General features: G+C 51.6%; 1 protein-coding gene across 3 annotated transcripts in view; it reads right to left on the bottom strand.

Moving 5' to 3' along the window:
- Positions 1–18,212, bottom strand: part of CAPN1 (calpain 1) — a 32,233-nt gene that overhangs the window by 11,633 nt on the left and 2,388 nt on the right. For all 3 annotated transcript variants that reach the window (XM_075545439.1, XM_075545437.1, XM_075545438.1), the window contains exons 5-10: positions 16,424–16,557; positions 16,168–16,336; positions 15,426–15,509; positions 15,014–15,099; positions 14,647–14,721; positions 14,374–14,534 (exon numbers count right to left, since the gene is read on the bottom strand). In XM_075545439.1, the coding sequence (XP_075401554.1) occupies positions 14,374–14,534; positions 14,647–14,721; positions 15,014–15,099; positions 15,426–15,509; positions 16,168–16,336; positions 16,424–16,557 (709 nt within the window). The remainder of the gene's footprint in view (positions 1–14,373; positions 14,535–14,646; positions 14,722–15,013; positions 15,100–15,425; positions 15,510–16,167; positions 16,337–16,423; positions 16,558–18,212) is intronic.

Below are 18,212 nucleotides of genomic sequence, written 5' to 3' on the forward strand. Positions count from 1 at the left end.
GAAAATGCTACGAACTAGACAAGGTTTTGCATCATTGTCAAGGTACGACGTGCTCGCCGCTGGTCTGTCCACTTTAAAACGGTTCGCTTTATGCTGTATGAATTTCTCCTCAGCCCAGGACCACCACCGCCTCCTAAAGGTGAACTTCCAGCCCCAGTGAGTCAAAACCTCTAGTTTTCACAAGGAAATGAGGCACGGGGACAGAAAGCCAGTATCCGCCACAGACAGAGGCTGAACCCTTCAGACGTGAGATGCTGGCCTCAGCAGGCTGCGGATAACAGATGGCGTGGACAATGTGAAACAACGAGATAAGGTGCTTGGAACTCGGAGCAAGGGATTCACAGATCTGAAACTGATCCACCTTTAGAGACATGATAGATAGATAGATAGATAGATAGATAGATAGATAGATAGATAGATAGATAGAAGATTGAATTTAAAATTATTGAAATGGAAATTAAAAGGATTCACCAGCAAGACAAAACAATTTTAAATATGACTGAGTTAGAGGAGGGATTGGAGATGAGAACTCACTGCCATCCAGAGAGACCAGGTGGTGAAAAGCCCAAAAACAAGGCTAGGAGACATACAGGACTGAAGGAGACCGTCCAGTTGGGACTTCCAGAAGGAAATGCTATCAGATGTGGGAAGGAAGCAATATTCTAAAAAGAATATTCCAGAACTGTGGGAAAGACAATAATCCTTAGACTTGGCTGGCAGAACAAATCCAGAGCACTGTAAATAGAAATACATTTGCACTGCAACGCACCAGGGTGAAATTATATGAATGAGAGAGAGGAAAAAGAAGAAGAAACCAAAGATAAGCCACATCAGAAGGCAGGACAGGCAGACAGACAGATTGCTGTTTCACAAGAGCAACAACACACCACTAACGGTATCAGCCACGGGTTTAAAAGCAGCCCCCCCCCCAATCCAAAACTGTATATCCATGAAAACTGTGGAGAATAAGCCAGACTTAAAGGTGTTCTAGATCATTCGAAGGTTTACCACCAAAAGGTCCGACACAAAAGGATGGACTTCAGGGAGCTGGAAGGGGACCTTAGATGAGGATGTGGAATTGATGAGCAGAAATGCTACTACTCCGTCCAAATAAACATGGCGCAGGAGGTGAAGGTGGTGGTGGTGGAGGTGGTGGTTTCGGTGATGATGGAGGTGGTTTCGGTGATGGTGGAGGTGGTTTTGGTGATGGTTGCTCACAGCAACCCCGGGCACCATAGAAACCCTGCCCGGTCATGCACCATCCTCACAATTGTCATGTTTGAGCCCATGGTTGTCCGAGTAAGCACGGGCTGGATCCAACACAAATCACACGAATGTTAAGTGGCCTTCAGGAAGAGAGCCTCGAATTTGAAGGTTGTGGAGTGAGGATCTGCCTCGCACACAGAATGACCCCGCCCAGGGCTGCACCATCCTCTCCATTCTATCAACCTATCCGAGTCCGTTGTCCCATGTCAGTCAACCTCTGTGTACCTTAGCTCAACCAAGTCTGGTGCCCTGCTCCAGGGGCTGGTCCTTCCTTGTGGCAGGTCCGAAGTGTGTACAATGAAGCCTCACCTTCCCGGCTTCTAGGGAGCATGCTGGCGATAATTCTCTCAAGGCAGACTTGTTTGCTCTTCTGGCGGTCCAAGGTGGGTACTCACTACACCCAGGAAAATCACCATTCAAAGGCACCCCTTCCCTGTGGTTTTCCTGATTCATTGTCCAGCCTTCGCAGACAGGAAGGGATTGAAAAGACCATGACTTGAGCCAGGTGCATCTTTGTCCTCCAAAGGACACGGGTGCTTAGATCTTTAATGGAATTGAAATAGTAGCTAATGACAGCCTATGAAACCAAAGCTACGTTTTTAAAGTCTTCTTTTTCAGAAGATGCCGAAGACCTACGTTTTTAAAGTCTTCTGAGTTTCTGCTGTGGACAAGATTGACAGCACCGTTGCGTGGTCAGCTCAGGCCCACAGCTGAGTCCTCCCCGTGGCATCTTTTTAAAGGTCTTGGCCAAGGGATGGTGCAGTACAATCCTTTCTCCATTGATCATGGTGCTGGCGATTGGCCCAGTTGTGAGGATTTTGGTTTTCTTGACATGGGGGTTGTAATCCATAGAAGGCTGCCATCTTTGATCTTGATCTTCGTTGGTCAGTGCTTCAAGTCCTCTTCAGTTTTAGCAAGCAAGATTCGATCATCTGCTCATCAAAGTTGTTGATGAGCCTTCCTCCCAACAGAACGCATATTCTCCTGGGGTTATTTGCCCAGCATACAGACTGAACAAGCGTGGTGAACTGCGCTGGGTTCCTGCTTCTGTCGGCATGTTGCCTCTAGCCTAGGTGTGGGCTCTGCACAACCACAATGGAATTCTCGTCCTTCACAATGTTATCCGTAGTGTCAGGACCCATCCCAATGGAATGCCTTTGCAAAGTTAAACCAAACCCAAACCACACAGAAGCATTTTTCTGATAGTCTCTGCTTTCAGCCAAGACCCACCTGACATCAGTAATGAGACCCCCAGTTCCACATCCTCTTCTCGATCCAGCTTGAACGTCTGGATGCCCTCCTGTAACCATGTTTTAGTTCCCTTCATCAGGAGTAACATTAATGATATCATTCTTCAATTTGTGTGTTGTGTGGGGTCACCTTGCTTTGGAATGGGCACAAAAATGCATCTCTTCCAGTCAGTTGGTCAGGCAGCTGGCTTCCAACTTTCCTGGCCCAGACAAGTGAGCGCTTTGAGTGCTTTACCAGCTTGTGGAAACATTTCCCTGGTGGTCCGTCAGCTCCCGGAGCCTTGTTTTCCGCTAACGCCTTCAAAGGGGCTTAGATCTCGTCCTTGAGTCCCATAGGCCCTTGATCAAAGGCTGCCTCTTGAAAGGGTGGAACAGCGACCAGTTCTTTTGGGTCCAGTGACTCTGTATCCCTTCCACTTCCTATCGATATGTCCCGCCTCCTTCAACAGTTTACTCACCCCCAAACGCAAAAAACCCCACTGCCAACAAACTGGTTCTCACTCACTGCTACGTCATGGGGCAGAGCGGAACTGTCCCTGTGGGTTTCCAGGCTGTACGTCTCTTACGGGGCAGAAAGCCTCCCCATGCACCTGCAGAGCAGCAGGTGGTCCAAGCGGCGGACTTGATGGTTAGCAGCCCAACACATGACCCATTAGGGCCACCAGGCTCCTGCTTGTCCCTCTAAGCCCCACAAAGCTCACTCGCTCCCATCAAGCTGCCCCTATGTCAGTAGAACTGCCTTGTGGGTTTCCGAAACTGTAACTGTTCACGGGAGCAGAAAGCCTCATCTTTCTCCCGGATGTGTGCACAGAAGAGAGTCCTTCGATAGTGCAGCCTCGGGCTTCATTTATTGCCCCTTCAGCGTGAGGAACGCTGGCTGTGGTCTGGTTCTCTGGTTCTCGTGACGAGACTTTTACTTTGTCTTCTCAAGCTGCCTTCTGAAATTCTCTGTTCCACTCCTCGGCTTCCTCATCTCTTCCACGCGCGTTAGCTACTCAACGATCAAGAACAAGTGCTGGCGTCTCTCGGGACCTCCGCCTTGGTCTTCTCTTCCATGCCTGTCTTTTAAAATCGTCTTTTGCTTCCTTCATGCATGAGGCTCTTGGTGTCACCTGACACTTGTCGGGTCTTCTGTTGTCAGTGTTCTTGAGATGTCTCTAAATTCCGGTGGTGCCTTGGCCGTCGGGGGCTTGTTTCCATTTTCTGTGGCTTCAGCCTGAACTTGCGGGTGAGCGGTTGGAGGTCTCTCCCATGGTTGGCCTCTGGACACATTTTAACTGATAGTGTTGGACTTCTCTGTCATTTCTTCCTGCGGGTGCATTAACCACGGTACCACAGGCCCCGCCTCCGAGCAGCGAGTGTGTCAAAGATGGAAATGACTATGGAAATGAGAAGCCACATGGAATGGGAATGAAAACACTGTGCGCCTTATAAAAATCTCTAAGCAGTCACCTACACTCCCACCTCAAGAAACCGGAAAAAATAGGGACAAATCAAAAAACCAGCCAAGGGACAAAGGAAGGAAGAGGGGAGCACCCATCAGGTCAACAGAACTGACAACAGAGAAGAGGAAACGATGGGGACAGCCCAAGAAACCAAAATGGGTATTTTGAAAATTTATTAGTTTTTTAATTGACAAACCTTTAGCTGAACTGAAGGAGACAAAAAGAGAAATGAAGACCCTTGTCCATTGCTGGTGGGAATGAGGAATGCTGGGAATGGGAATAGTACAGCCACTGGGAAAATCGTCTGGTGATTCCTCAAGAAGGTAAACACGGACCTTATGGGATCTTCGCCATTCCACCCACCACCCTGCGAGTCACATACTCACGAGCAATGAAAGCGTGCTCACATCAAGTCTTTAAATTAGTCAAACAACAGAGCAACCCAAATGTTCCGCAACAGATGGACGTCTCAATCAATCAGGTCTCCATAGAGTTGCTATGAGTTGGCATCCACTTAGGGCAGTGAATGTTAAGCCATATAAGAGGCTACTGGTCAGTTGCAAAATGCAATGAAGGACTGATCTCTGCTACACGTGGCTAGATCATGAAGGCATGACACTGAGGGAAAAGGTCAGTCTCCAAGGACCACACGTACCATGATTCCCATTGTGCGAAATGCTAGAACCCCTGAGTGCATTGAGGTTGCCAGGACCTGAGGGGAGGAGGAGTTGGAGTGACAGCTGATGGGCACAAGGTTTCTGGGGTAATGCAACGGTCTGGCGTTAAATTGTAGTACAGCTGCATACCTCACTGAAAGCCCGCGAATGGTACGCTTGAAGGGCAAGAGTTTTATGGAATGTGAATTATAGCTCAACACGAAAACACCACGCCCTAACAAAATTGCTTAATGAGATTAAAAGGTTCACTTGGAGGAAAAAATTATAGCCTTCTGATTCATTAAAAATAAAGACAAAACACCCAACTAATAAATTAAGCTTCTCATTTAGGAAGTCATAAAATAAGGTCTACAAATAATTATTCACCAGACTGCTTGATGTGATCGAACGATGGGATGTCGTGATCTCTGTAAGAGCTCCTGATAGAATGAGTTTAAAAAAATAAAAAAATATATTTTAAAATTGGAAGGAAAGTTAATGATGAAATGAGTAAAAGTTAATGACAGAGTGAAAGCACTATACGAAGGATCAAAACTATCTTTATAAAGACTAACGACACTGACGAACATCTCATGGGGTTATAACAACATGGGGAGAGCATGCAGATAGCAACGTTATGTATGAAAACGGGACATTCTTGTCGAAGAGATAGATGAGTACTTAAGAACAACTCTACAAGCAGCTCTGGATGGCACTGTAGGTTAAGCATTGGACTGCTAAGTGCAAGGTTGGTGGTTCAGAGCCACCAGCCACTCTGCAGGAGAGAGATGAGGCTGCTCCCACAATGATGTGCAGTCTTGGAAACTCTTTATAGGGGTGCAAGTTGAAATCGACCCTATGGCAGTGGAGTTTTTCCACTTACACCAATGGAATGTGAATTATAGCTCTGTTTGAAAACAAACGAAATGGAGAAATCCCTAGAAAATGCAACTTATCACAATAGGCTCCAGGAGAAATAGAAAATCAGAGCAGTCCGATAGCCATTAAAGATCATCGATATCAGAAGTTACTGTTCATACTCAGGATCTTAGGCTCGTGGGACAATAGACTGAACTTCCACAATCTATCGTTCACAACATTCACTCTGCTTCCTAGTGAAGGAAGCAGCGTCCGGGGTCTTCAAAGCTGGTGAGAAACCACCCAGCCACAACCACGGCTCTCTACCTGTTAAGAACAAAAGTGCGAGGCAATCCACCTTGTGGAGGGCCTTCCTCTTTCATGGTCCCGTACCAAGCAGGACGTAAAGGTCTGGTCTCTCCTGACAACAGGTAAATGGGTAAGAGACTGTGGTTCCACTCAGTGGCCAGGAAAATGAAGTCCTGAAACCCTACGATGTGGATGACCCTGAAGGACATTATGTTGAGCAAAGTAAGTATAGAAAGTCTTGCTTTTATGAAATAGATCAATAGACAGAAACGGATACTCATTAGACATAACCAATCACCTCATGGGACTACTTCTCTACAGTTGGAGCTATGTCTCATGGGACAGTCCAGTCCATTGGCGTGTGGCAATCACCTGATCTGGTGTCAATTTAAGGATTATGAGTGTAGGGGTGGAGTCTAGGCTGTCAATCTGGAGATAGCCAATGAGACTTCTGTGTGGGCATGGCCTTCTCTGAGAATTCTGGGAAATCTGGTACTTCCTCCTTGGAGGCAGAAGACACCTCTCTTTCTCTCTGCCACTTCCTGGGAGACATTGCAGAAGACAAGTCACATGGACGCAACCAGACCTTAGAAGCTGGAGAGGCCACAGAGAGACCCTGCCAGCACTGAGATGCTTACAATGCCACCGGACCCAAAGACTTTCTACCCACAGGCTTGTGATCGTCCGGCATTTGGCTTCATTGCATGTGTTTCATGAGTCTGAGGAGGACTTTATAGATTGGTATCGGACATATGGGCTAATATCAGACTTATGGCCTTGGACTGGACTGGGTTGAGATGCTTTCTCAATGTTCAATTCCTCCTGTATGTAAACCTCTCCCTTATCTACATATGCGTGTTTGTGGACTTGGTTCTCTCGTCTACCCAGACTGACACATGGCATAATACTGTTCTTAAATGCTTACGCTTTCCCTCTCCGTCTGGTGCGTGGTGTCTGGGGTCTTAAAGGCTCACAAATAGCCACCTAAGACACAGCTATTGCTTCTTATTCTTCTGGAGCAAAAGAGAAAGAAGGACAGATGGAAAGAATGAGAAGGAGTCAGATACCAGGACAAAGAATCCCCACCAGCCTTTCCCAAAGTGGACAACACTGCCCCCTGGAGGGTATCCAGTTGACCCAGGTTGGGGAGAAGACCAGCAGATACCTACACTTTATCCTGGATTGTGGGCTTTAGAAACAGAGCTCATCATTGCAGGGGGGTGGGCACTGACTTGGCATTAGGTGGAGCTAGTTTGGGAATCAATGACTAGGAGCCAGTGCCTTCTCCAACTGGAGGCCAGAACTAGATGGTGTGTGGCCTCCGATGCTGCCCTTTCTGATCAGGGACATAAGACAGAAATCCTGATAACAAGGGAGCAAAATGCAGAACCGGCCCTTCAAATTCCTAAACAATCCAGGCTTAGAAGGCTCACTGAGTCGAGGGGATGTCCCCAAGACTACGGCTCTGGATTGCTAGTCAGGCCTTGAATTGAAGCTATCCCAAAGTCCCCTTTACGCAAAGAGTAAAGACCATCACCCTTGAGTATTAGATTCCTTTTGAAAAGGAAAGGTTCCCTATAAGAGCCAGTGCCTCTGAGTCACGGTGCTGGTGAATATGGAAAGCACCACAGATGCCCAAAAGGAGAAACCAAATCCATCTTGGGAAAAGCACAGCCAGAAGGATGCCAGGATGGCGAGCCTTCATCTCAAGTACTTTGGACTCTACCAGGAGAGACCAGTCCCTGGAGAAGGACATGCCGCCTGGTAAAGCAGAGGGGCAGCGACAAAGAGGAAGGTCCTCGGGGAGATGGACGGACCCCGTGGCTGCAGCCGTGGGAACAGATGTGAGGCAGTGCGGCACCGGGCAGCGTTCCATCATTCAGTTGTACACAGTGTCACTACGAGTCGGCACCGAACCACAACATTTATGACCCAAGGGTCAGCAGTTATTTTAAAGCACTGATGAGAAGGTTGGGGGCAAGGTAGATGAAGTAAATGGAAACAGAGGTCCAAGAAGAGGAATAACAAAAATGTTCCCCCAATGTGAAGAATTTAACCAAGGTCACAGATTTATCTTGACTGGAAACAAACAAACAAACAACTTACCGCCATTGCATTGCTGCTGACTCACAGCGGCCCTATGAGACAGGACAGAACTGCCCTGTGGAGTTTAAGAGGCTGTAACTCTTTTAAGGGAGTAGAAAGCCTTTCTCCCTTAGAACAGCTGGTGGTTTCGAACTGCTGACTTTGCAGGGAGCAGCCCAATGTGTAACCACTGTGTTTCATGACAAAATAAAATAAAACTAAGGAAAAAAGAAAAGAAGTGAATCTTCACCCCAAAAAAAGAGAGGACCAAACATCCTGACATAGAGCTTTTACCAACAGACCAAGACACAAATTATGACCCTCTGATGGAAACTCTGTGAGAAAGGAGCGAATGAGAAGAAACTTTCCGAGTACTTCACAGGGCAAGCTAGACCAGGCCTGTAAGGAAGGGAAAGCTAATAGGCAAATCCCGCTCACAGATTTAGATGGAAAACTACTGTCTCAAAAGGTGATGCCCTGAAGCAGGGAGCCAGTAGACAGGTCTGAGGGGACGGCCGCAATCCCAACTACATGGACAACCCCACCCCCACCCCGAAGAATGTACTTCAGAGGACAGCACTGAAGCTGCAGCTCAGGGAGAGGGACATGTCTGATCAGAGCACACGGGAGAAAATGAAGCGGGAGGAAGAGAGAGTGGAGCACATCCTGGCCCACCAAGCCTTGAGGACGATATTCCCACTCAGAGGAGCCAATCCACAGAGAATACCATATGGCCAGCCCCAGTATGAGATGCGACATCCCTCACTGACCTGTAGTGCTATGGGGACTACACTGGAGACAGTGTGGAAATTACGCCCAACCTGACCCCTCCAGACTGAGGCAAAACACTAAGGGCGTACACCAGAACAGCAAGGGGAGCAGAGCAAGGATGTCCCGAGGGAGTACCAATAATAGATTTGGGGGTCAGGGTGTGGCACCCCATCAGACTCAAGCGGAAAACACTCCTAAAGGCCTACAAACAGTCCTTGAACTAGCTACAGGCTTTTCTTTTTTTGGTCATTTTTTGTTGTTTTATTTTCTTTTGTTGCTTTGTTTTGCTCTGTCATGTTTCTGTGCATATTATTATCTCTGCAGGTCTGTTTAGATAAGATAGGCTGGATGAACAATCTGGAGTAGAAAGCAACAGGTCCTACGGTTCTGGGGAGATATGGGTAAGGGGGAGATTGGGGGAAAGGAAGTGGTGTTAACAAACCCAGGGACAAGGGAACAATAAATGATCCAAAATCGGTGGTGAGGAGGGTTTAGGAGGTCTGGTAGGGCTTGATCAAGAGTAATGTAATTGAGAGGAATTACTGAAACCCAAATGAAGGCTGAGCATGATAGTGGGACAAGAGGAAAGTAAAAGGAAATAGAGGGGAAAAATTAGGAAGCAAAGGCCATTTATAGAGGTCTACATACAGGCATATACATATGTAAATATATTTATATATGATGATGGAGAAATAGATCTATGTGCATATATTTATAGGTTTAGTATTAAGGTAGCAGATGGACATTGGGCCGCCACTCAAGTACTCCCTCAATGCATTCCTTGATGCCCACCTTTCCAACACGATCGCTGAAGACAAAGCGGGTCCATAAGCAAATGTGGCGAAGAAAGCTGATGGTGCCCAGCTATCAAAAGGTATAGCATCTGGGGTCTTAAAGGCTTAAAGGTAAACAAGTGGCCATCTAGCTCAGAAGCAACACAGCCCACATGGAAGAAGCACACCAGCCTGTGTGATCATGAGGTGTCGAGGGGATTGGGAATTAGGCATCAAAGAACAAAAAAATCATATCATTTTGAATGAGGGAGAGTGTGGAGTGGGGACCCAAAGCCCATCTGGAGGCAAATAGACATCCCCTTACAGAAGGGTCTCGGGGAGGACAAGAGCCAGTCAGGGTACAGTGTAGCAATGATGAAACATACAACTTCCCACTAGTTCTTAAATGCTTCCTCTCCACCACTATCATGATCCCAACCCTACCTGACAAATTCGGCTAGACCAGAGGATGTACACTGGTGCAGATAGGAACTGAAAACACAGGGAATCTAGGACAGATGATCCCTTCAGGACCAGTAGTGAGAGTGGTGATACCGGCAGGGTGGAGGGAAGGTGGGGTGGAAAGGGGGAACTGATTACAAGGATCTACATATAACCCCCTCCCTATGGTACGGACAACAGAAAAATGGGTGAAGTAAGACTTCAGAAAGTGTAAGACATGACAACATAATAATAATTTATAAATTATCAAGGATTCGTGAAGGAGGGAAAAAATGAGGAGCTGATACCAAGGGCTTAAGCAGAAAGCAAATGTTTTGAGAATGATGAGGCCAACAAATGTACAAATGTGCTTGATAACATGGCTGGATGGATGGCTGGATGGATGGATGGATGGATGGATTATGATAAGACCTGTACAAGCCCCCAATAAATGATTTTAAAAAGAAAAGAAAAGTGATGCTGTTGGTCACATACAAATGATAGACACCACCCCTCTCCCCCAACACACACACACACACACACACACACTGCCCTTAGTCACCCTTCAGGACTGGATGCAAACTCAACCCAAATGGCTCCAACTTCAAGCAAGCGATAGACCAGTCTACTGGGAGCACAATCACCATTAGGAGAGAAGCTCGCTTGAGAGTAATCAGTCATCTGAGATCAAAAGGGCAGCCTTGTTCAAGGCCAACCTTCAGAGGGCTTGGGAAGAAGAGGGTCGGGAAGCAGGACACGCTTCATAGGGAGGACTTGGGATAGGAGATGAGGAGGCAGCATTGGATGCAGTGAAGTAAAAGGAGTAGGAATTGTTGAAGTGGGACACTGATGAACTGCTCTGCACACGGTCACCCAAATAGGATATTGTTTTTGCAGCGATCTCATGTCCTGGTCAATTTTACCCAGAGAACAAAGGTTAGTTAGTAATATTAGAGACCTGATTGAGGCAATGTGTCACTTGAACAGATAAAAAGAGGGGAGGAGAAGCACATTACCAGAACAACAAATACAAATGACAACAGTATTTGTGATATTTAACTTCCTTAACCTGATTTTTTTTTAAATTTATAGAATAAAAAACAAAAACACCAGAGTCAGGAGGATTTGGGGGCAAAACCTACAGTAAACAGTTCCTGGTGGAAATGTTGCAATTATTCCCCCTAAAGAAGCTAGAGGCCAGGATAAGACCCCCTGTGTAGACCAGGATAAGACCCTATGTTCAGTCCTGTCCAACCACCTACAGTCTGAGACAGCATATGGAATAAGGAAATGGAATCATAGTTACGAAATTGGCAAAAGAGGAAACAAATGTGTCTTTATGTACAGAGCTACAAGTAACTCAGGAAAACTAGCTACAGTTGAGCAACTTCACTGGATACAAATGAACACATTTAAGAGTCAGCAGCTCCTATCAGCCTCTATTGTACCACTGGGGGAAAGGCAGAGCCTGTGTAAGCTGGAAACCCATCAGAGAAGGAAAAGGTAGTGTTTCCCGACAACAGAGAGCAATAGAAAAGTGATCAGAGCAACCCCACCACCACCTCATCAAAGGCGGAAAATTTGGGAGACTTGGGGGGTGGGGAGGTCAACCCTCTCAGCTCTCACAGTCTCACTGGGGGTCTGTAATTGGCCCAGGGTAATAAAGTACTCGGACTAAGTCTCAAAAAGACACAAAGAAAGCCAAAATAAACGGGGAGGTGAAGCATCTTCTTGGGAGGAAGACAGGAGTGTCGACTCCCATAGAGTTCCGGTCTCGGAAACCCACGGGGGCAGTTCTTCCCTGCTCAGGAGGGTTGCCCCGAGTCAGATGGACTCCATGGCAGGGAGTTGGAGCGTCTTCTTAGACAAGAAGACTCACAGTGATAAAGGTGCCCATCCCCCAGACAAATCGATAGTCGATGGAATCCGAAACAAAAATCTCACGTGGCCTGTCGTGAGCCCCACGGGACTGTGGTGCATCCGCATTGTGCTGGAGCAGTATGCTGAAAGTACCATGGACTGCTAACAGGACAAACTGGTCAGTCTGGGAAGAAGGCCTGCCGGCCCGGTGCTCCTTCAGACGTTGTCTAACGTGATTTGGACACTGGTCGGGAGAAACCCGTTCCTGGAGAAGGACATCCTGTTTGGTAAAGTGGGGGGGCCCTCGACGAGACAGAGTGACTCCGTGGCTGCCCCATGGGCTCCGGGATAGGATGGGGCGGGACCGGGCAGCGTCCTTGTGTTGGGCACAGGGCCGCCGGGGGTCAGAGGTAACTCGATGGCACCCAACACCAACCGCAGAGCCTTCCAACTTGATGCCAGAATTCAAGCAAAGAGCCGGAATAATGAAAAGATTCTGGAAAAGGGAATTCCCAGCTTCGAACGGGAGGACTTATCACGGATCGATGGGCTTAAAGTCAACGTGCCGCAGGCAGAGGGTGCCGGACGGTGAGACGAAGGGTGACCCTGGAAAGAAGGCTCTCAGAGGGAGGGGGGCTTTGAGAGTTGGTGGGGGGAGTCTCCCTCCGAACATGGGAAGCATCCTATGGCCTATTAGGGGTGGCTTTCCTATGCTTGGCATACGGGAAGTGAGTCACCAGTACTGCTGAACTGGCTCTTCAGTGGAACTTCCCAACTGAGACCAGGAAGAAAGGCCTGGAGATGTGCTTCTGACAACCCACCACATCATCGCAGATGGTGCCGGAGGTGGGCCCTAGAAGGCCGGAAGGTGCTGCACCGTGGCTGCAACCACAGCTTCCTGCCCACGTCAAGCAAGGGTGAGCGTGGGTCCTTCCTTGAAACGCGAGCTCCCTGAGAGCCACAGCCAGCCCCCCCACTACCACCTCTCTCTCTGTGGCAGAAGCTGGCCCTGTGGGGCAGCGAGAGAAGAAAGGCCTGGTTAATAAAAGACAGGCACGTCTGGCTGCTCCTCTGGGGGCAGAGATGTTGGATCCCTGCAGGAGAAAGGGGTGCAAGGAGAGAAAGGCGGTGGGCCTGGCTGGGAACCCCTGGAGGGCGTGGGAGGAGAGGAAGGAGTCAGGACAGAGATGGCCACACAGAAGCTACTGGGGTGACCCACGGAAAACCAGTTGTGGGCATGTGGTGGGGACAGAAGGCAAGCCGGGGTTACAAACTGACCTGGAAGTGGGAAAGGAAGCAGGGGTGCAGCGACTCTTGAGAAACTTTGCTCTGAAGCAGGCCGGAGAAGGGGGTGGGGAAGTGGGGTCTGGGAGGGCCTCCTTTCCTGAAGCAGGAGAGCCTGCATAACAGACAGGCCACGCTGACCACGCACCCAGCAGTCAGGACTGAGGAGGGGGGAGCAATGGCTTCTGACACGAGGGAGAATGGGCTGAGGTGGCAGGGGGGTGGGGTGATCCCTGGATAAGGGGAGGGGCACTCCCCAAGAGCAGAAGCTGTCCCATCACAGTGGCAGGAGGGAGGCAGCAGAGACAGGCCCAGGTGCGGGCCTGCTGGGAGACGTGGTAGTGGGTCTCTGGGGTGGAGTGGGGGTCTACTGTGTGGAGGGAGGCCCGTCTTTTCAAAGACACGTGGAGAGGCCAGGGCTATGGATCCAGAAGGCTGTCGGAAAGCGGAGGGAGAACTGCTGGAGACAACATGCTCCTTTGAGACGGGTGGCTGTGAATTGACAGTGGGTATGGCAGCCCGGGGCCTACATTCCTTGCAGTCACATCGGGCATGCAGAAGGCGTGGGGCTTGGCAAAGGCGGGGCTGGTGCAGAGTGAGAAGAGGAGCGAGAAAGGGAGCCTAGAAAGGAGTCTTTGTAGGGACAGGATCGACCTGGATGAGACAGTAAGACCGGCAAAGCAGAAAAGTGCCACGGACCAGACCGTGCCCGAGGCCAGCGAACCACCTGCCCTGAGGCTGGGCAGCCAAGGAGGAAGGGTGGAAAGGGGAGGTCAGAAGGCAGGGTGTTTGGAGTCAGAGGTGGGCAGTTAGTTACCGGACAGGACATGCGTTGAGATTTCCTCAGCAGAGTGCTGTACCGGGGCGGAGGAAAGATGGTTGGAAGTGGTCTATCAGGTCACCACGTGGATCCCAGCGCCCAGGGCACAGAGACCGGAGAGGACGAAGGCAGGAGGACACTGGGTTTAGAGCAGGGGTGGGGATCACCCTGCTGGGCAGCTACTACCATCAAACACCTCGCCAAAGAGAAGCTATCAGGGTGAGTCCATGACATGTTTGACCCAAGCGAGCAGGCTACTTTGTAAGAGTTGCTAGATCTTCAAAGGACATAATCAATAGCCAAATGACCCTTGACCCAATAAAGCTTCTCCACCCCTGGTTCAGGGGATGAGCAGGAGGCGCCGGAAGGTGGTGACAACGGAGGTCTCAGCGTTGGGCTCTCTGCCTGTCAGCTCCCCGGGACCCGGCCCCAGGAAGGTGAGGCCAGCGTGGCTCTGCAGTCATTTTCAAGCAACCTGAGCGGTCAGCCCCGCCCCATATGCCCACCTTCAAGGTGAAGGCCCTGAGACCCCAGAGCCCCGCCGGCTGTGCTCACCTGGGTAGTTGCGGCAGCCCCCCGCGGTGCTGCCCCTCCGCCATGTGCCCTCGTACAGGGTGGTGTTCCACTTGCGGATGGACCGGCTCTTGAGTGCGTCGGGGGTCAGGTTGCAAATCTCCAGGCGGGTGAACTCGCGCATGAAGTCTCGGAATGACATCCTGAGGGTCGAGGTGCCAGGTGAGTCCTGGGCTCCCCGGGCGGGCAGGGCACAGGGAAGGCTGGGAGCTGGGGGCGGGGGGGGGGTGGGGTGGGGGTGGGCAGGCTGCTCACCAGAACTCTCCATCCTCCATCTTCACCCGGAGCTGCTCACGCTCATAAGGGTCCACGTTGTTCCACTCTGGGGAGCTGCAGGGGGGACAGGTGGCCAAGGGTCAGTGAGCACCTCCTGCCCAGCTCCCGCCCCCACCAGACCCTGCTTCACCCAGCCCAGGTTGGAGGCCTCCTGAAAGTCAATCCCCTAGGGGGCCAGGCCAGATGCCCTGAGGATGTCTGCAGGGTGGGCACTGGGCACCCCGGTGTTGGGACAACACCCAGCTGGGCCCCCAGATTCAGTAGTGTAAAGTTGAGCCCCCCTGCACAATCCTGCCAGAGCCCTGAGGCGTCGTGGCCCCACACCTCCCCGGGGCCCCAGCCTCACCCGTCACTCCAGGCTCCCGTCCACTCCACCTCGCCCCAGGGATTCCGCATCCGGATCAGGCTCACCATCTGCCCTCGGTAGTTCACCTGGTCCCCAGAGTTCCCATCAGCGCTGGCCCTCAGGCCCCATGACACCTCACCCTGGCCATCTCACCAGCCTGCCCAGAGTGCCCCCAGCACCACAACATAGCCCGGCCCCTGCCCCCAGAAAGACAGCCTGCTGGGGGCGGCAGTCCTGGCCCCCGGAGGGCTATAAGTTGGCGGGGGGGGGGGGGGACAGATCCAGAGCTGCAGGCTCTTGAGGTGCAGCGACTCTTGAGAAACTTTGCTCTGAAGCAGGCCGGAACCCAGGCCAGACTACCCCACCCAGGAGGCAAGGACCTGAGTCCCTGGGAAGGCCCGCCCACGGGTACCTGCTTGGCCCCGGTCACGGAGTAGGCGTGGCCCTTCACCAGCTTCTTGAACGTGACAGCCTCCATGTCCAGGACACTGGAGATCTGCAGAGACAGGCCGGTGAGTGTCCCCAGTCCGGAGACAAGCCCCCCAGCTCTCAGGGCGACGGTCACCTCCTCCTGCGTTTGCACAGCCAAGACCCCATCGGGTTGAGCCCATCACCCCACGCAGCCATGGTGCCACCAAGGGGAGCCCTGGCGCCCCGCTGACAGTGCCTAGCCAGCATCTGAGGGGGACACAGGTATACCCACAGCCCGGTAACCACGGGGCCACAGAAGGAAGGCCTGCTGGGGTCAGACACCAGCCAGGTACAGCGGGCATGAGTGGGGCCGGACACAAGGAGGGCAGTGAGATCCAGGGGGCAGGACCTGGGGTGAGCGGGGGACGGGAAGAGGGCGTAGGGTTGGGCAGGGGAGGGGGGTGATGGGGAACAGGAAAAGGAGAATAGGATGAGCCTGAGGGCAGAGTCTGGGGCCAGGGGCTGAGGCTGGACAGTGGGTGGCCGTGGAGTGGGCAGGAACTGAACAGGTCGGTACAGTTAAGGCGAAGGGACTCAGAACGACAGGACCTACGGTGGCAGTGAGGGTGGGGGAAGGGCACGAAGTGAGAGTGGGGCTGCTGTCGCTCAGAGGGAGGCCTGAGGGGATGCAGGGCAGGGCTGAGGCGGGGCTGCAGGGGGTGGGGGTAGGGCGGCCAACTCACGTCAATGGAGCAGCCAAGCAGGGAGCCTCGTTCCAGCGCCTTGAGGATGATGCTGTATAGGTCACTGGGGGCCTTCCGCAGCTCGTACCACTCTGTGACCCCACCTGTGAAGTCTTCAAAGCCCTCCGAGGTGCTGCCCCCCGACAGGGCCTCGTAGCTGCCATTCACCCTGTGGGCAGCCCCGGCTAGGTGAGTAAGGGGCGGGAGCCCCCGGGGCGGGTGCAGGTGGGTGAGTGGGTCCCAGGCGTCCACTCACTTGGCATAGGCCTTCTCCAGCAGGGCGCTCCAGAACTCGTTGCCTTGCGCGGAGTGCACGAACACCAGCTTTCCATCTTTGGTGGGCAGCAGGTCATCTACTACCACGTCCACCCACTCCCCAAACTGCCACAGCTGTGGGAGCGGGAGGGGCGCAATGAGCACCTGCTCTGGGACCTCCAGGCGACCCCCAGCCTGAGCCTCAGCTCAGCCGTTCAGCAAACCCATCACGATCCAGTAGGTAAACTGGCCCTGCCTGGGTTTCCCCTCCCTCAAAGGGTCTGGAGCAGCGATTCTCAACCTCCCTGATTTCTGACCCTTTAATACAGGTCCTCATGTTGCGGTGACCCGCTCAAACATAAAGTTACTTTTGTTGCAACTTTATCACTGTCATTTTGCTACTGTTAGGAATCGTCATGTCAATATCTGATAGGATGTACTTGCATTGTTTGTGATTCATCACAAAAACAATATGTCATTCTACATGGTGAAGCATTTATTTCTAATGACCAATAAATGAAATTTTGTCTGAAAGGATGATGTAGCGTGGGTGGGTAACAGTACCCGTACTTCACACTGGTACTCGCATGTGGGAGTTATCTGCATGTGGGTCTGTCTGCCTGGAGACGGAAAGAGGAGCGGTGTCTCAGTTCCTAAGACCATGGGAAAGATGTGTTTTCCGATGGTCTTAGGTGACCCCTGTGAAAGGGTCATTTGATCCCCCAAAGGGGTTGCGACCCACCGGTTGAGAACCCCTGGTTCGGAGTGTCTGCTCAGGGGAGATTACAGAAGGCAAGCATTAAAAGCCTTGAAGACAGGTGAGGTGTTCCACTCTGGAAGAGTGACAAGTCTCAGAAACCCACAGGGGCAGTTCCACTCCGTCCCTCAGACAGCAACGACTCGATGGCCGAGTTAGTTGTTGTTGCTGTTGCTGTTGATAACGTCCCTGGGGTAGTGCACTGAGTTACGGGAGGTTCAAAACCACCCACTGCTCCAGAAGAGGAAAACGAGGCTTTGCATTCCCATAAAGAATTTCCCCCTCGGAAGCCAAGAAGGGACAGCGCTAGCATGCCCTGTAGGATCGCTCTGAGTCAGAGCAGTGAGTTTGGCTTTCTGAGCTAAGAAGACTAGCAGTCTGAAGCCATGGGAAGACAATGGGATGAGGTATCTCCTAGGTAAGGCGATAGGAATGTCCTTGGATCACGCCCCCTGCTTCTCCCCTCCCCCTTCGAGGTCTGGGCGTGGGACCTGGGGGAGGGTATGTATGTAAATTGATGTGGAATGAAATGAAGCTCCCCAAGGACCCTTTAACCGTAAGATGGTGGGGCTGATTACCCCGCAATCACGGCATTGACTTGTGGGGTGCCCTCTCCCGAGAGGGAGCATTCCAAGCATCGGCCGAGGGTTTGGAACCTCCGCAAGCCCAGAACACTGGGGAAACGAGAAACTAGTCACGGATAGTCCAAGGCCCTAGGGCTGGACGCTGAAGGGAGGAGGCGGGACCAGGGAGCGTGGGCGGGGGAACGTTGAACGGACCAATGGGAGGCTAAAATGGAGCGGATTGGCAGAGCAAGCCCGGGGGGGCGGAGAGAGGCGGTGGGGCCACGCCCCTGCGGACTGCCGGCTTGGCGTTGGGGCAGGTGCGGCAGTGGGCCAAAGGGTTCCGCACTGTGGATTCCCTCGGGCCGGCTCCTCCTCGGCCACCCCTCCAAGGCGGGTGGGGATGGAATGAGATTTGGGTTGCAGCCTGGAGGGGATATCCCGGGGGAGGGAGGAGGCAGGACTGAGGC

This window comes from Tenrec ecaudatus, chromosome 4 (genome assembly GCF_050624435.1).
Source record: "Tenrec ecaudatus isolate mTenEca1 chromosome 4, mTenEca1.hap1, whole genome shotgun sequence".
NCBI classification, from domain to species: domain Eukaryota; kingdom Metazoa; phylum Chordata; class Mammalia; order Afrosoricida; family Tenrecidae; genus Tenrec; species Tenrec ecaudatus.